The following is a 14,488-nucleotide window of genomic DNA, read 5'->3' as shown; positions in this document are numbered from 1 at the left end:
ACATATTTCACAAAATAACTGCAGACATTGATTTGTAATTCTGTAATCTGTAAGGTGCTATCATTGTTTTTATCACCTGATGTAGCTAAAATCACCTCTTACACATTTATACCAGATTTTTCTTCACTGGAATATTCTGGCACTATGAACAGACCCTTTAATGAAAACAGATTAAAAAAAATGTACAGTTTGTTAACTCTAAACCAGAGCAATTAATAAAATCCTGTCTGGTTTTTAACCACAGATCAGTGTAAAGCGCAAAACCTGTGAAATTATCCTCAGCCAATGATCTGGACTAAAACTTCAGCACTACTGAAGAATAGGGAATAAAAAGATAAATAAATTCTATTCTTGGTTACATGAAGTTTCTAGAAAATATTGTCCCCAGTCAAAGTTTTTTTTTTTTCTTGAATTATCTAGACCTGGGAAATAAAATACTTCCGAGACCTGCCAGAACACATTTTACACATCTATTCTTTCATTTCTTCCACATTGTAAAATGTATGGACCATGTGTAAATGTGTAAACCATTTCTAGAAGCAGGTACAGAATATTTCAGTCTGTGGATCAAATCCCATCTTTAATTTTTACCAGCTGCCAAATTGTACTGATGAAACCGTTGTGCAATAAATTCTTTTCTTTTCTACTGTATGTATGTGCTTTTTTTTTACTTTTCAAAAAGAATCTAACTTAATATGCTGCTGCTGTGGTGACTGTTCTAATCACCAAAATTTGTCTGTGTTTTGATGAAATGTTGATAAAAAGCTGAAGATTTGCTGGCTTCTTTCTGTGTGCAATGGTGAAATGAAATGATTACAAAAGTGTTTCCAGAAAAGTTCCCTGAATAACTTTAATACATCCAGAAAATTGATCTTTAAGTGAGGCCTGTTACATTTGGACATATGCAGCATGTTCTTGTAATTTATTTCAACTTAAAAAAAAAAAATTTGGCATAACCAGAAATTTCCATTCAGTTTAGACGTCCAAAACAATCTAACCTCCAGAGTATCCAGACTCCACTAGAGCTTTTAAACTTAAAATGATTAAACTTGAAACTATAATAAGTCATTCAGCTTTCTCATCACTTTTCTGCTCCTCATCATGGGAATAGGAGCAGCTGTCTCCGTGTGTGCATGTTCCCTAAAGAAGAATACAAACAGGATCAGAACAAATGGTACATTTATGACCCGTAAGGTACCTTCTAAATGCTACAGCTGAATGACTTTAGTCATTCTGCCACTGAGGCAGATTCCTTATGATGATCTAACCTGTTTGAACTTCTTGCAGGGGAAATTCTTCAACTGTGACGAGTCTGTGATCTGGTTCTTTCTTTTGTTCTGGAACTTCTTCCTTTTATCCTGCAGATTAGTATTGATACCACCCCTGGAAGAGAGGTTAAAAAGTTAGCAAGAAGCTTAGGAGGGTGGAAAGAAATTAACGGGATTACTACTAAGGCCATCTTTCAGATTGTTCCTTTGTTCCACCATCTAAACAATCTTTGTGTCAATTAGAAATAAAAAGGTCCTGAAACAGATCTACAGCCCTTGGGATCATAAAAGAGAGCAGTTTCCAAAGCTGTATAAACCCTAGGTGAGTACTGCAGTTACAACCTTTGATTCCACTGTCTGATCCCAGCACCAAGATCAAAACACACACAGCCTGTGATCTTGGCAGACTGACACATGAGGTGGAAATACTAAATGATCTTGCTCTGAAGGTTTACTAGTACTTCATAGAGTATCTAAAGACAAAATGGGAGGCAGCACCCTTAGTATCAGGGTCCTCTCCTGATGCTTTAGGCTATGAAGCAGAAACTTGGTCCAATTTAAGATTTGGGTAACTAGATTCCTTTGTGATAAAATTTATAGACCAGCTTGGGTTATCCTTATGCGTCTTACTAGCTATGCTGCCGTAAACTTAACCTGCTGGAGGACATACTGACTACTTTTCCTCACCCAGCTGCATTTTCCTAATACTCTCCAAAGATTACTATAACAAACTTTATACACTGTCCCCTTTTCCCCCCATAAATGGAGAATTATTTCTGTTTAGCTATGGCAGGGTTCCTACAGCATAAGGCAAGTTAAATTCAAGACTTTTTAATGCCACTTGTAATAAAAATTTAAGACCAAATTCACAAGAAAAATCTGCTTGCGACATTTTAACCCAAAGGTTTATTTTAACATAAACCACTGAACTAATGTTTCAAATTTTGAAAAGCTTCCCATACAGGAAGAAAGCTAAAAACACAAATGACAGATATATTTGAGCAATTATTTAACTGAATTCACAAACTTTGTTTTAGCAGGGAACAAAACAAATCAGTTTTAAAGCCACAACATAACCGGTGCTAAGTCTTTTTTGCAGCCATTTTTCTTTGTATCGTTTTCTTAGTATGTTTGATTTGGTGATAAGTGGAGGCGTTGCAGAGACAAGGGTGGAACAAAACTGAGAAATACCGGCTGTTTCTCGGCAACTCCATTTTGACGCTTTGTGTTTCGCATGTGCGACTCCACTGCCTTAATTCCCATCGTTCCCAGCTTGAATCGCTTCTTGCACAAAATGCACTGTGCCTCATGTATGTTCCCTTGTACTGGTTTTAGCCATGGAGAAAACTCCATTCCGCTATCGGGACGGAACCAATAATGGCGAGCCGTTATTTTTTATAAATAAAAAAGATAATAATTTGTCAATTTTAACGTTTTATTTAGATTTAAAAAAATAATAAAAATAATCCTATTTATGATGATTTAAAAATTAAGACATACGAAAGACTAATTTAAGACATTTTAATACCAATTAAGGCCGTAGTTTTATTTTGAAGAATTCAATGCCTTATAAGACTTTTTAAGGACCCGCGGGAGCCCTGTATGGCTCCTTCGAAGGGTCAATGGTCTGAGCTGCTCTGCCACATCTTCAGCAAACCTGACTCCATCTTTCAGACAGCAATTAAATGAGCTGTTAAAAGAATAAATATATGTACTCAATTTTCCATCTTACTGATTTTGAACAGCTGTATGGTCAATATTTTATAATTAAAGGTAAAAACCAGAAAAAAAAACTACTGTAGACTGTCACAACATGCTTGCTAAGGAAAAGGGATTACTGCAATGTCAATGACTTGATGCAAACTGAGTGGTTTTGATGGACAAATTTACCAATTTGCAAACCTGATCTTTACTGCAGTATTTTATAATTTGGATCAAATTGAAATGATTTTACCCGGCTGATTTTGTCTGCATGATTCAATCACATAAACCGATAGACCTAATGTGCAAAAGTAACCAATGATGGAAAGATCAACTTCATTTTACCCACTGAAAAACATTACCAAAGTAGTTTTATAGTCAATTTTTTCTTTAGATCCATACAAACAAAAGTGCAAACTCCTCATTTTAGATTTACTTTAGTTTTTTGTTTTTTTTTTATAATATATACACATAATTTGGGGGTTGCTCAGTAGCGCAGCGAGTAGCACCCTGGCCTGGGGTCTTTCTGCATGTTCTCCCTGAGCATGCATGGGTTCTCTCCAGGTACTCCGACTTCTTCCCACAATCCAAAACATGACTGTTAGGTTAATTGTTTTCTTTGGTTGTGATCTAATTTTAAGTGGATTAATTGCACATATTTATATACTTTATTGGTTTCTGTTCATTTTGAAGATTATGACTTGTAGCAATTGAAAAGCCCAAATTATTTAAAAAATATAAGGAAATTAAATGTAAAAAAATCTTTGTGAAATAGAAATTCGATGTTATTTGTTACACAATCATAGAAGAGACAGTTGTCCAGCAGATTCAGCCTTCCTCAGTAGGGTAAGGTCATCTCTAATGAGGTAAACCAATCAGGTTGTCTGTCCTTTCAGCTGCTCCTGTTTTCAGAGGTCACCACAACAAGTCATTATGGTTTGCTCAGAGCCTTGGAGAAGTTTTTACGTTGGATGCCCTTCCTGAGGCAATGAGGCTTCATACTACGGTTTCCCGCATTACAGCTCATAGCTCTATATTCAAGCATATTAACAGAAATTTAAAAGGAAGAAAATCTTGCACAACCATAAATGATAATCTAACTGATTAGAAGCGCCTTTATGTCCGAGTGTGTGAGTTACCCTGCTTTTGCTCGAGCTTTGGGCCCCCAGAACGCCTGAGGATTCTCCTGGAAACGGGTCAAATGGCGTTTACGGGACTGAGGGTTTGCATCCTCTCTGACTGTGAAGCAGGCTTCAAGGCTAAATACAAACATTATAAATACATCAGGTAATCTGATTGGACAACAGTTATTCCAACACTGATTGAAAACACCTTCATAAACCTCACCTGGGTTCAGTGGAGAGGATCTTAAATGCAGGGCTGGTCTGAGACAACTTCTCCCTTTTTACCGGATTTGATTTCTCCTAACAAAGATGAGAAAACAAAATACATGATGGATTCTTTTAGACGGATTTCTGTTGAACGAGAATAAATCAGAATTCAGTTTTGATTTCTGAACCATCTACCCAGCATCGCATGATGTCCCAGATGACTCCAGGAGGAGCGTCTGTCTTAACGCCGTTTTTACAGGCGTGAGAGAGAGAAACCCTGTGACCAGCATGAAGGAGAGCTGACCTGCAGAGAGATGACATCATCAGTCCAAGACCAACGTGGGGCTGCAAAATTAAACTATTATATCCTTACAGATTAAGGCAGATTAGATCAGTTGATCTACTCAGAATAGAATATTTTAGATACTTGTTTAAAAAAATAATTTTTTGTAATTGGGGCGTACAGTTAACCAATGGGGGATATAATATGCAACCCACAGCTTTGAGTCACAATTGAACAAAGTCTCTAGATGCTAACAATTTTGAATCTCCTCAATAAGATGAAAGTTTTGTTTTTCTCCTTTATAAACTTAAAAAATTATCATATGCGTTTGTCTTTGGGGCTTTAGTAGACTGCTATGCGTAATGCTAATTAAAATAACGCAGGAACTGTGCACAACAGCATCTAAGGCTACGTTCATACTGCAGGCCTTAAACCTCAATTCTGATTTTTTTGTGAAATCGGATTGTTTTCCGTTGTTGTTCACATTTCCAAATATATGCAACCTGTATGTGATGTCATAAGCGTCTCCGTGTTTATGGAAGTAAACATGGATGGTAGTGCTGGAGCGAATCTAGCGATCTTTCCTAACCTCAGCCAGTGTATTAACAACACAATCTTTTGCAAGATGGTTGAAAATAAACACCCCATTTACACTACCCTTGAAAAATTGATCCATGCCGAGACCGGCCTGAGCTCGATCTGCGGTATTACTGCCAGTATTAAAGCTGAAGTCTGTAAGTTTTTAAAAATCACTTTTTTGTCATATTGGCTAAAACTGTCCCTATGCCCTGACAGCAGTACATGTGATATGTAACCTGTGAAAAAAACTGTTCCAATTGGTACCGCCTACTGCCTGTATTTAAATCTGGAAAGAATAATTTGGGACGAGTCAAAACAACCAATCACAGCCAGAGGAGCGTCTGATGGAGTGTCAATCACAGCTCACACACGCTGAATCCCGCCCCCCAGTCAAAGTCTGCTCTCTCCTCAATGTTACAGACTGCAGCTTTAAAGGAGGAAATCAGGCAGTTGGTTGCACCAAAAGTTGTTTGCCAACCACCATAAAACAAAACAAGTATACGACGAAAAAGGAGGGAATCAAGCAAATCAAAATGGCGGTGCCCGTCACATTCAGAAAATTATGCTTGATTATTATTGCTGTACTTCGGTTTTTGCGGAGTGTCAGGCGAAGACGGCAATTTTTCGTGGATTTACTTGAGAAAGTCAGCTTTTGTTTAATAGTTGTTGGTCTTCTTCTGTTTTGTGTCGGTTGGCAAGCAACTTCCATAGGGGCGTTACCGCCAACTACTGGAATGGAGTGTGAATCGGAACGTGCAGCCAGACGGAGATGATGCGTTCTGCTCATGCGTTCTTGTTATCAGAGAACCAAGCCAGGGAAAAACCGAGCCGAGCCCACCTCTGGAACTGGTCTGCAGTTAATGTGGTCCGGTTGTGTCTAGCTCGGTTCAGTTCAGGTTGCTTTCCATTTACACACACTAAGTTATCTCAGTTACTGAGCTCAGACCGGTCTCTGTACGGTTTTTCAAGGGTAGTGTAAATGGGGGAAAAGACTGCTCTGTTCTTTTTTTTGCTGTTTCTGCATATTAACACCTAGAATAGTGACCTTTGTCAGGTATTAATGACGAATGCGACCTGGCCGTTCACACACAGGTCGCATTTGAAAAGATCAGATTCGTATTGAATTCAGGACCACATAGCCAAGCGGCCTGGGTCGCATTGGAAAAAAATCTTATCTGTGTTGTTCAGACTGCCATGAAAAGATCAGATCCAGTTTGCGTATGGACAAAAAAAATAAATATAATCGTATTTGGGTCACGTCAGGCTGCTTTGTGAACGTAGCCAAAGGCAGAGCCTACCTGAACTGGAGCAGAGACGGAGTATTACAGTGTATCGTGCTGCTCAGATTGTCCACTGTGTAGTAAAGCGGCACGTCTTCCAACTCCTGAAACAAACATAACAGAAAGCATTCATCATTCAGACTCTAATGTGATCATGCTGCCTGATAATCTCTGGAAACCTACCTCGGTCACCATGCTGAGCATGCCCTCAATACGTTTAGAAGTTCCAAATCTGGAAGGGTTCCCCGACACGGCGGCTAAAACCTTCTGAACAAACTCCAGGTCGTGGATGGCTTCAGCCCAGATAGGACCACCCAGCTGCAACAGGCAACCCACAGACTAAGTGCAATAAAACACATGTTTACACAGCAATTAACACAAACCAGCCTAGCTCTTCCAACATACCGAATCAGCTGTTAAAACACTTTGGATTACTTTCCTATTTAGTAAACACAAAGAGAGACTAAAAAGTGAATGTGAATATCAGTGCGCTGATGTGTGTGTGCCACCTGGTGTCTCTGTCCACAGTGCTCACACTCTGGTCCAACGGGGGGTCCGGTGGCAGCAGAATACTTCATGCTGAAACCACAGAATTCCACTTTAACACAAAAATACTTGCAGTGCGATAACAGCACACATGGCGAGGAGAAATAACGCTGAAACAATCAAAATTATTTGGAAAATCTGACAAAAGATGCACGACAAATGGAAGCTCTTTAATAAACATGTACGTGTTAGAAAATCAGTTTATGCTTGCAGTGCAAAGAAAGTATCAGTTCTGCTTTCTCAGATCAAATAGTTAATAAATACTCTCCAAGAACAGAGAATTACAGTACATTCTAGAAATCAAGGCTGATAGAGTAGGGGTTAAGTTCTAACTGGAAGGTTTAATATTTCAGAGGAGGTGCAGACCTCCCAGGTCGTCTCTCCCACTGTCAGGAAAAAAAAAGGTGCAGCCCTGAATGCATCAAGAATAAGCTGCAAGAACCACCAGGCACCAGCACCAAGAACAAGAGAGAGAGTTAATTCGTGTGGATACAGGTTTCTGCTGTCCTCAACTATTCAGCCAACTCCTCTGTTTACTCATCAAAGCTTTACAACCAGAGCAGGACTGCGATCACACTTACTGTTTTCCATTGCTAATTCTTCTGCCCATCCTCTGCATGTGGAAGGAGCCACAGCCAACGCAGTTGTACACCAGAGCCTGTTTGCTGCGACACGGAGAAACGGACAGAGGGAATTTTTACATCATGATTGTTTTTATTCACAGTGATTATAAGAGTAAACAGCTTGTTTATATTATTCTGTATTGGCACTGACTGAATTGACCATCCGTCCCAAACAGCTGATGCTCTTACTGTTACAGCACTAAATGTTTTAGCTGTTAAAAATGTGTTTTTTTAAATGTTTATTGTCATTTACTGTTAAATTCAAAATTCCTTATTATCTTCTTTTTTTTGCTTTCAACACATTTTTTATTTTTCTCATGTCCAACAAGAACATTTGATCACACACTGTAATATAAATTAAATAGTCAAATCAATAAAATAAATAGAAAAAATAAAAAGGTTAATAATTAAATTACTTAGATTTAAGATTCTTTTTTTTTTTTTGCCCTTGAGTGAGAAATAAAAAGCAAAATAATAAGTTAGGTTTTAGGAGCTGCTTTATTGTTAGTATTGTTTGTTACCGGCAAGCAGATTCCCAACTATTAGAAATACTAAAAATATTACATTTAAAGTATTTAAACATAGTTTCAAAAAGTAAGGCCCAATTTAACTAATTTGTTTGTTTTTAATGACCTTTTTTTCAACCAAAATTGATTTTTTAAAATGGTTTATAATAAATCTGGAAACATCTTTAAGCAGAGAATTTAAAGAGGCAAAAACAAAAACGTTAATTAAATATATTTAATGGGACTAATCTGAAAAGCTAGCTTTCAATTAACTGGAATTATTTGAAAATAAGTGTGTTAAGCTTCCAATAAAGAAAATGATATATAAAATGATCTAAACAAACCTGCTGTAATGAGGATAAAGCTTATTGGAGGAACACACTTTTCTATTAGTTATGTTTTTCAGTGTCCTCATTTGGGGATCTCAGGTTCTGCTTCCCGGGTTTGTTTCAGCAGTGGCCCAGTTTCTCCATCATTCATCTTTCATCATACAGCATATCCAGCCTTTGTTCACAGAAGGTTTCCATATTATGCTGTGTGAGTGAGACAGAGAGCGTACCTGGCAGAGTTTTTGACAGTAGCCTGTCCCGTGAAGACTCTTACAAAGACTCGAATATAAAAGTCGGCACTGATGGACAGCAGCGGCTGGATGTAGCGCTGGTACACTCCTGCCCGCTGGTCCAAACTGTGGAGGATGATACGAAGAGCCTGCAGAAGAAGCAACAGGTGACCACAGCTGCATTCTACATGATAATGATCACACCTTGATTTAAGAAATCGAATTAGTTTAAAAGCTTGTTTTTTAAAAGAGCGAATCTAAAACGCTTCACTTTTACTCTATTTAAAGGCAAAGTTGAGGGTGTTCTTTTTCAAGGTGGATCCTTTAAATAAGTACTCATACTCGTACTCGTCGTCTCCCGCTTTATCCGGAACCGGGTCGCGGGGGCAGCAGACTAAGCAGAGACTCCCAGACTTCCCTATCCGCAGACACCTCCTCCAGCTCTGCTGGGGGAAGCCCTAGGCGCTCTCAGGCCAGCCGAGAGACGTAGTCTCTCCAGCGTGTCCTGGGTCATCCCCTGGGCCTCCTCCTCCTTTAAATAAGTGGTCCTCCTAATTGGCAATCATTCTGGTGATATGTCTACGTAAGGCCTTCCTACGTGCTCATCCCCATCTAGCTATCTTTTTATCAGGCATCCCCAAACTCGGTCCTCGAGGGCCGCTGTCCAGCAGGTTTTAGAGGTTTCCCTGCTTTAGCACAGCTGATTATCATGATTGCAGTAGAGCTGAAGCCTGTTAATCAGCTTTCAATTAAAATCAGCTGTGCTGAAACAAGGAAACCTCTCAAACCTGCAGGACAGCAGCCCTCGAGGACCGAGGTTGGGGATGCCTGTTTTTATGCTCATGCGCACTTTTATGTGGTGAGCTACGGTGTCAGCCTGTCATTGAAGCTCACCTTTCTCACTGCGGTTCTATGAAAATGGCCGGGGATCGTAAGAGAAAAAGTGTCAACGAAGTGCATGAGAAGAAGAGGAAGGCATCAGAGGAGAGAAACAAGACCAGAGTGTTTTTGGGAGATTCTTTCACACAATGGCGTACACAGGTCGGGCTTCCCACTGATGCCTCGGCTGCAAAGTACTCGACAGGTAAAGTTTGGCATGCCATTTGGAGATATCCTTTTTACATCACTGCTAGTAAAAGTTATCTAACTCAATATTGTTACTTTCCAGGGAAGATAAGTTTATTTATTCTTTAAGTTGCATAGTAAGTAGATATACATAGGCCAAAGATCCTTATTTACCATAAACCAGTCCAAATTTCCGCTGCAGCACATGCATACATATCATGTCAAGATTTTTTTAGCGGTCTTATTTGCGGGGAAAATTTTTGTATATAAATATGGGTGAAATGAGATCCATCCGAGCGACTGTCTTATCATTGCGTCCCCGCACCTCCTTGAGTAGAAGGTTGTGTGCGCTCTCGCACGAATTCAATAGGCGTTCCCTTTCAGTAGCAGGTACAGGGTCCTGAATGTGCATTTTTTATTTTATTTTTTTTAAATGGAGAGGGCGGGTCTTTTAAAAAATTTGCGAAAATCCTCCACTATACCTTTAAGTCAAAACAAAAACGGTAAAACTTACACTTTCATCTTAATGACGGAGCAATTTGACTTTTACAATAAAAACACAGCTAAAAGTGATTTTCCAGAATTCAAATGTTTGTATAAACAAGGAGGAAATGACATGCATTTCTTTACTGTCTTAATCTTTGATATTAACTATGAACTCAACCAAGCAATATTTTTATTTTTTACATTTCAGTGAATGAATCCATCCTCAGAGCTCTCACCATCTCATGACAGTATTTGGCTTTAATGGAGACTGAACCATATTTGCTGTAGCAGGTTTCTCCATTGTTTCCCGCCATCACGGCCATGTCTGTGCACGTTACGCACAACAGACCTGAGAGAGAGAGAGAGAGACGACAGCAAAGACAGCAAGTGAATCTGGATCAAATCTAGCAGGGATATCAGACCTGCAAAACTGTTTGTCCTGATTCAGAAATAAAATATGTACAATAATTAAACAGCTGATTTCAAATACTTCAAGGTTAGAAAAAGCTGATAGATAACTTTCTATAAGTCCACAAAACAGCCTATGTTCAAATTATCTTCATTAAGTTTAATGGCTGATATAACAATAAAAAAGTGCCTTTTTAAGTCAGACACAACCAATTTATTATGACACAGAAAAAATAAGGAGCAGGAAAAAGAAAAGATCAAACTTTTTACATTAAGTATGAATAAACGGCTAAAAGGTGTCCCTGGATAATAAAGGAACAGTTATAGGAATTTCTGGACAGAAACCTACAAATAATCAAACTGTTTCAATAAAACATCCTGTGCTCATGTCAAATGTGCCAATCGTTAACCAAATGTTTAGCAAAAAAAAAAAAAAAAAAGAAGTTGAAGAAAAGATGTTGACAACCTGAAGAATAACTGATTCCCATTAAAAAACATAAAACTATTTAATTTTGGTAATCTTTTCAATTTAACATCTGAATTGCACAATTTAACAATATTTGCATGAAGCTATTTGCTACCAAAAAAGGTGAAGTTTATCAGAAATATTCTCATCCTGGAAATAAAATTCTACCTTTTTTCAGTTGGATTTTTAAAAAGTAGTAACCGCTTTGTGTCTAAATTTTTTATATACTTTAACAGATCAATGAAATCAATTATCCATAAATGAATACAGGGTTACCGGATCCTAGAGAAAGTAAAACATAGGTACATAACTAAATCACTGCTGTGTTTTCTTAAAAAAAAAATTTTAATAACAAAATGACACCAAAGCAGCCTTTTAAACTCACCTCCCTCACTGACTGCCTGCACAGCTGCATCCAGGAAAACTGCAGGGCTTCCGTAAGGATCCAGATCAATGACATCATATCGCTCTTTCTTCCCTCGCATCTCATACATTAACATGCTGACCACCATAAACCAAGGGATAAAAACAGAAAATTAATATTAGCTTCTTCTGAGGTTAAACTTTGAAACTTTTAAAGAGAGAAAATTATGCAGAGCTAAAAAAAAAGGCATTATTTTAAAAATCAAGATGTGTAAAAAAGGTGCATTACATCAAAAAGATAGAAAACCTTCTACGGTAATCCATCACTGTGACTCATCAGGGGCATCAGAGTCCAGAATAAAGAAATAGTCTGGTACCTTGCATCCCTGCAGCTGGCCTGCACAATGTGGCCGACTCCGTTGTACTGGGCGTTCCGTGCGCTCAGCGCTGCCGCTTTGGTGGAGAAGTCGTTGGCGGTGACGCTTTGCAGGCCGGGCACCTCGAGGGCAAAACGCACCGAGCGCAAACCGGAGGCTGCAAGGCCCTCCAGGATACGAAGACCGTTCTGAAAGCGAGCCAAGTGAGGAAATAAGCAAAGAAAAAAAAAAAGTGTGTGCCACTTTCCTTATTTATTTTCTTTGTATTTGCATCTTTAATCCCACTGAAGTGTTTCAGAACATCACACAAAGATTCCACAGATAAACATAGCACAGTTTTTAAATGTTTGTAAAGTTTGTAAATAGTTTTATTTTTATTACAGGAAAAATTTATTCAAACCTACAGGTGAAAGTCATCATTAGTAATAATAATAATAAATATTATTGAACTTTATTGATCTCCCATTTTAGAAATTTAGCTCTGCATTTAACCCATCCCCTTGGAGAGCAGTGGGCTGCCATTGTGCGGCGCGTGGGGAGCAATCGGGGGTTAAGGGTCTTTGCTCAGAGACCCACAGTGGCAGTCTGTGGGAGTGGGGCTTGAAATCAGAATCTCAGGATTCCAAGCTCTGTGCCCTAACCACTAGGCCGCCACTCCCCAAAATTTCCCTGCTGACTGAGGTTTTAACGAAAACCTCTGAGTGTCATTGGGTGTTTCAGCCGGTCCTAAAAATCAAAGCTAAAGTGGGAGATTCGGATAAAAGACTTGATTATTTCTAAGCCTGCAGATGCAGTCGGCTCAGATGTATTAACCAACCCCAGTTAGTTCATCCCACTGAGGGCACAGGTCTGTGTTCTAAGGCAAATCCAATTGACTCTCCTGTGTTTCCATTCAACTGAAATTTGAATTTTAGGCAAACTTTAAAAGTTCTAAAAAAAAAAAATAAATAAAATTTGACTTGTGTTTGCATTTGGTTTGAAGAGAATTAACAAAGCACAGAAAAGGCGTCCTACGTCGTTGTCCATATTCTTTTGTCATGCATGGCTGGAGTAAACAGGAAGTAGAGGCTGCACTGTACTGACCACTGATCAGTAACGGAGGAAAGTTTTAATGGATGTGTCGCAATAGGGGAAGTTGTTCTTACATTAATGTCAGTTATGGCGAATTTGCCTGCAGCCATATTTACGCACCTAATAGGAACATCTGGGAAGATGTCGACAGCAGAAACAGCTGAGCTGTTATGGGAGTAAAAGTTCTCTATATTAGAGCTGATTTGAAAAAGTGTTTCCATTTCTTTTGAGCATTAACCCTTTTTCGGAAAAGCCTAAATCCGCCTCAAGCGAGCGGTAAAATATTTTTGTGAGTTTAAGGGAGTTTTTTCCCCGAATTTTGCCATTTCAATCTAACTTTTCTGATGTGATATTTCAAAATTAGAAAAAGCTGATGGAAACACACCTAATGGTGTGAAATTACTGGTACGCAATTAAGCGTCAGCTTGATGGAAGCCTTTATTAAAAGATGTTTTGATTTGAACCAGGCTGTGTGTATTTTATAAGACCCTCCTAATGAAATCAGAACAATCGTTGCAACACTTTCTGTTTGATCACCCGTTCAGCTTTTAATGCTTCATCACAGCTAATGAGATTCAAGATCCATCAAAGTACAATGTTCTTATAAACATTATTACATAATTACTTGATTCTGGACAGAGGACATTTCTTGCCTACCTCACATTTTTCTCCAACTCTTGCTGTAACTTCTTGTGCACCGTTTTTTTCCTCCATCTGCATGTCGGCTTCGTTCGTGTCCTCTGACAGAGAGACCACCACCCTCTCTTTTTCTCCAGGGATGAGTAACTTCACCCCACGCTGGGCCATCAGGTCCCTGGCAAACTCTGTGATCACAGCACATCTGGAAAAGAAAAGGGACGAGATTTCTTCTTCATGAACACAGAGCCAAAGAATATGAAGCCCTTTCTCTCCACAATGTGCCTTGCTCCAATAGTGCATACGTTAAATCCCTGTTGAACTCCTGGACTGGGTTGTAAAACACCTCATTTGCGTTAGGAAACAAGATGGCAGCCTTTCCCTCTTTGACAACAGTCTCTCCAGGTAACAGGTTCACAGGACATGGCTCCTCTGCACCATGCCTCGTTTTTGACGCATTCCCAGCTGCTAGAGATTCAGCTGATGTGCATGATGGCTCATTGGTGGTAACCTGAGCATCCATAGAGCTCTGTCTCCACCCTGAAGCGCCGCCAGCAGCACTCCTCCAAGGAATCGGTTTGGCTAAACAAAAGAGAGGAGGATGAAGTCGGAAGGAGTTGAAGCAATGGAGCAGCCGGGCTGTCCACACCAGCATAAGGTGCAGCCTGCAAAAAAAAAAAAACAACAACAGACAATTCAGATTGTAAAAGCATGTTAAGAGGACCAATACAATCGGTCTCTTTCTTTTACCAATGTTAAAAAAAAAACAGTATGAATTTTCTTGGCTTTTTGTTTTTAAAACCTTATCTATAAAGAAATTAATCCAAACCACAGGGAGTATCGATAAGTTAAGAAATACAAATATTGGCTTAAAATATCGACCAGTCGATATATCACTCCATCTTTTAAAAAATATAATAATCAACTCATTTAGTAATTT

The 14,488-nt window shown here is 38.9% G+C and overlaps 1 protein-coding gene across 1 annotated transcript; it reads right to left on the bottom strand.

Annotated features, from left to right (window-relative positions):
• Positions 1–824: 824 nt before the first annotated feature.
• trmt1 (tRNA methyltransferase 1) lies at positions 825–14,219 on the bottom strand. The gene is made up of 15 exons (XM_038290643.1): positions 13,854–14,219; positions 13,570–13,753; positions 11,842–12,029; positions 11,487–11,602; positions 10,464–10,576; positions 8,677–8,825; positions 7,570–7,653; positions 6,952–7,021; positions 6,626–6,760; positions 6,461–6,546; positions 4,496–4,604; positions 4,317–4,393; positions 4,109–4,228; positions 1,269–1,383; positions 825–1,140 (listed from the first exon to the last, which is right to left on the bottom strand). The coding sequence occupies exons 1-15, from the start codon at positions 14,201–14,203 to the stop codon at positions 1,066–1,068; spliced, it is 1,971 nt and encodes a 656-aa protein (XP_038146571.1). The 5' UTR covers positions 14,204–14,219; the 3' UTR covers positions 825–1,065.
• Positions 14,220–14,488: the final 269 nt, after the last annotated feature.

The sequence above is a fragment of the Cyprinodon tularosa genome, unplaced genomic scaffold (genome assembly GCF_016077235.1).
Source record: "Cyprinodon tularosa strain WSP-4 unplaced genomic scaffold, ASM1607723v1 ctg285, whole genome shotgun sequence".
Classification (NCBI taxonomy): Eukaryota; Metazoa; Chordata; class Actinopteri; order Cyprinodontiformes; family Cyprinodontidae; genus Cyprinodon; species Cyprinodon tularosa.
Note: the sequence above shows the minus strand (reverse complement) of the source record. Positions and strands in the feature narration are given on the sequence as shown.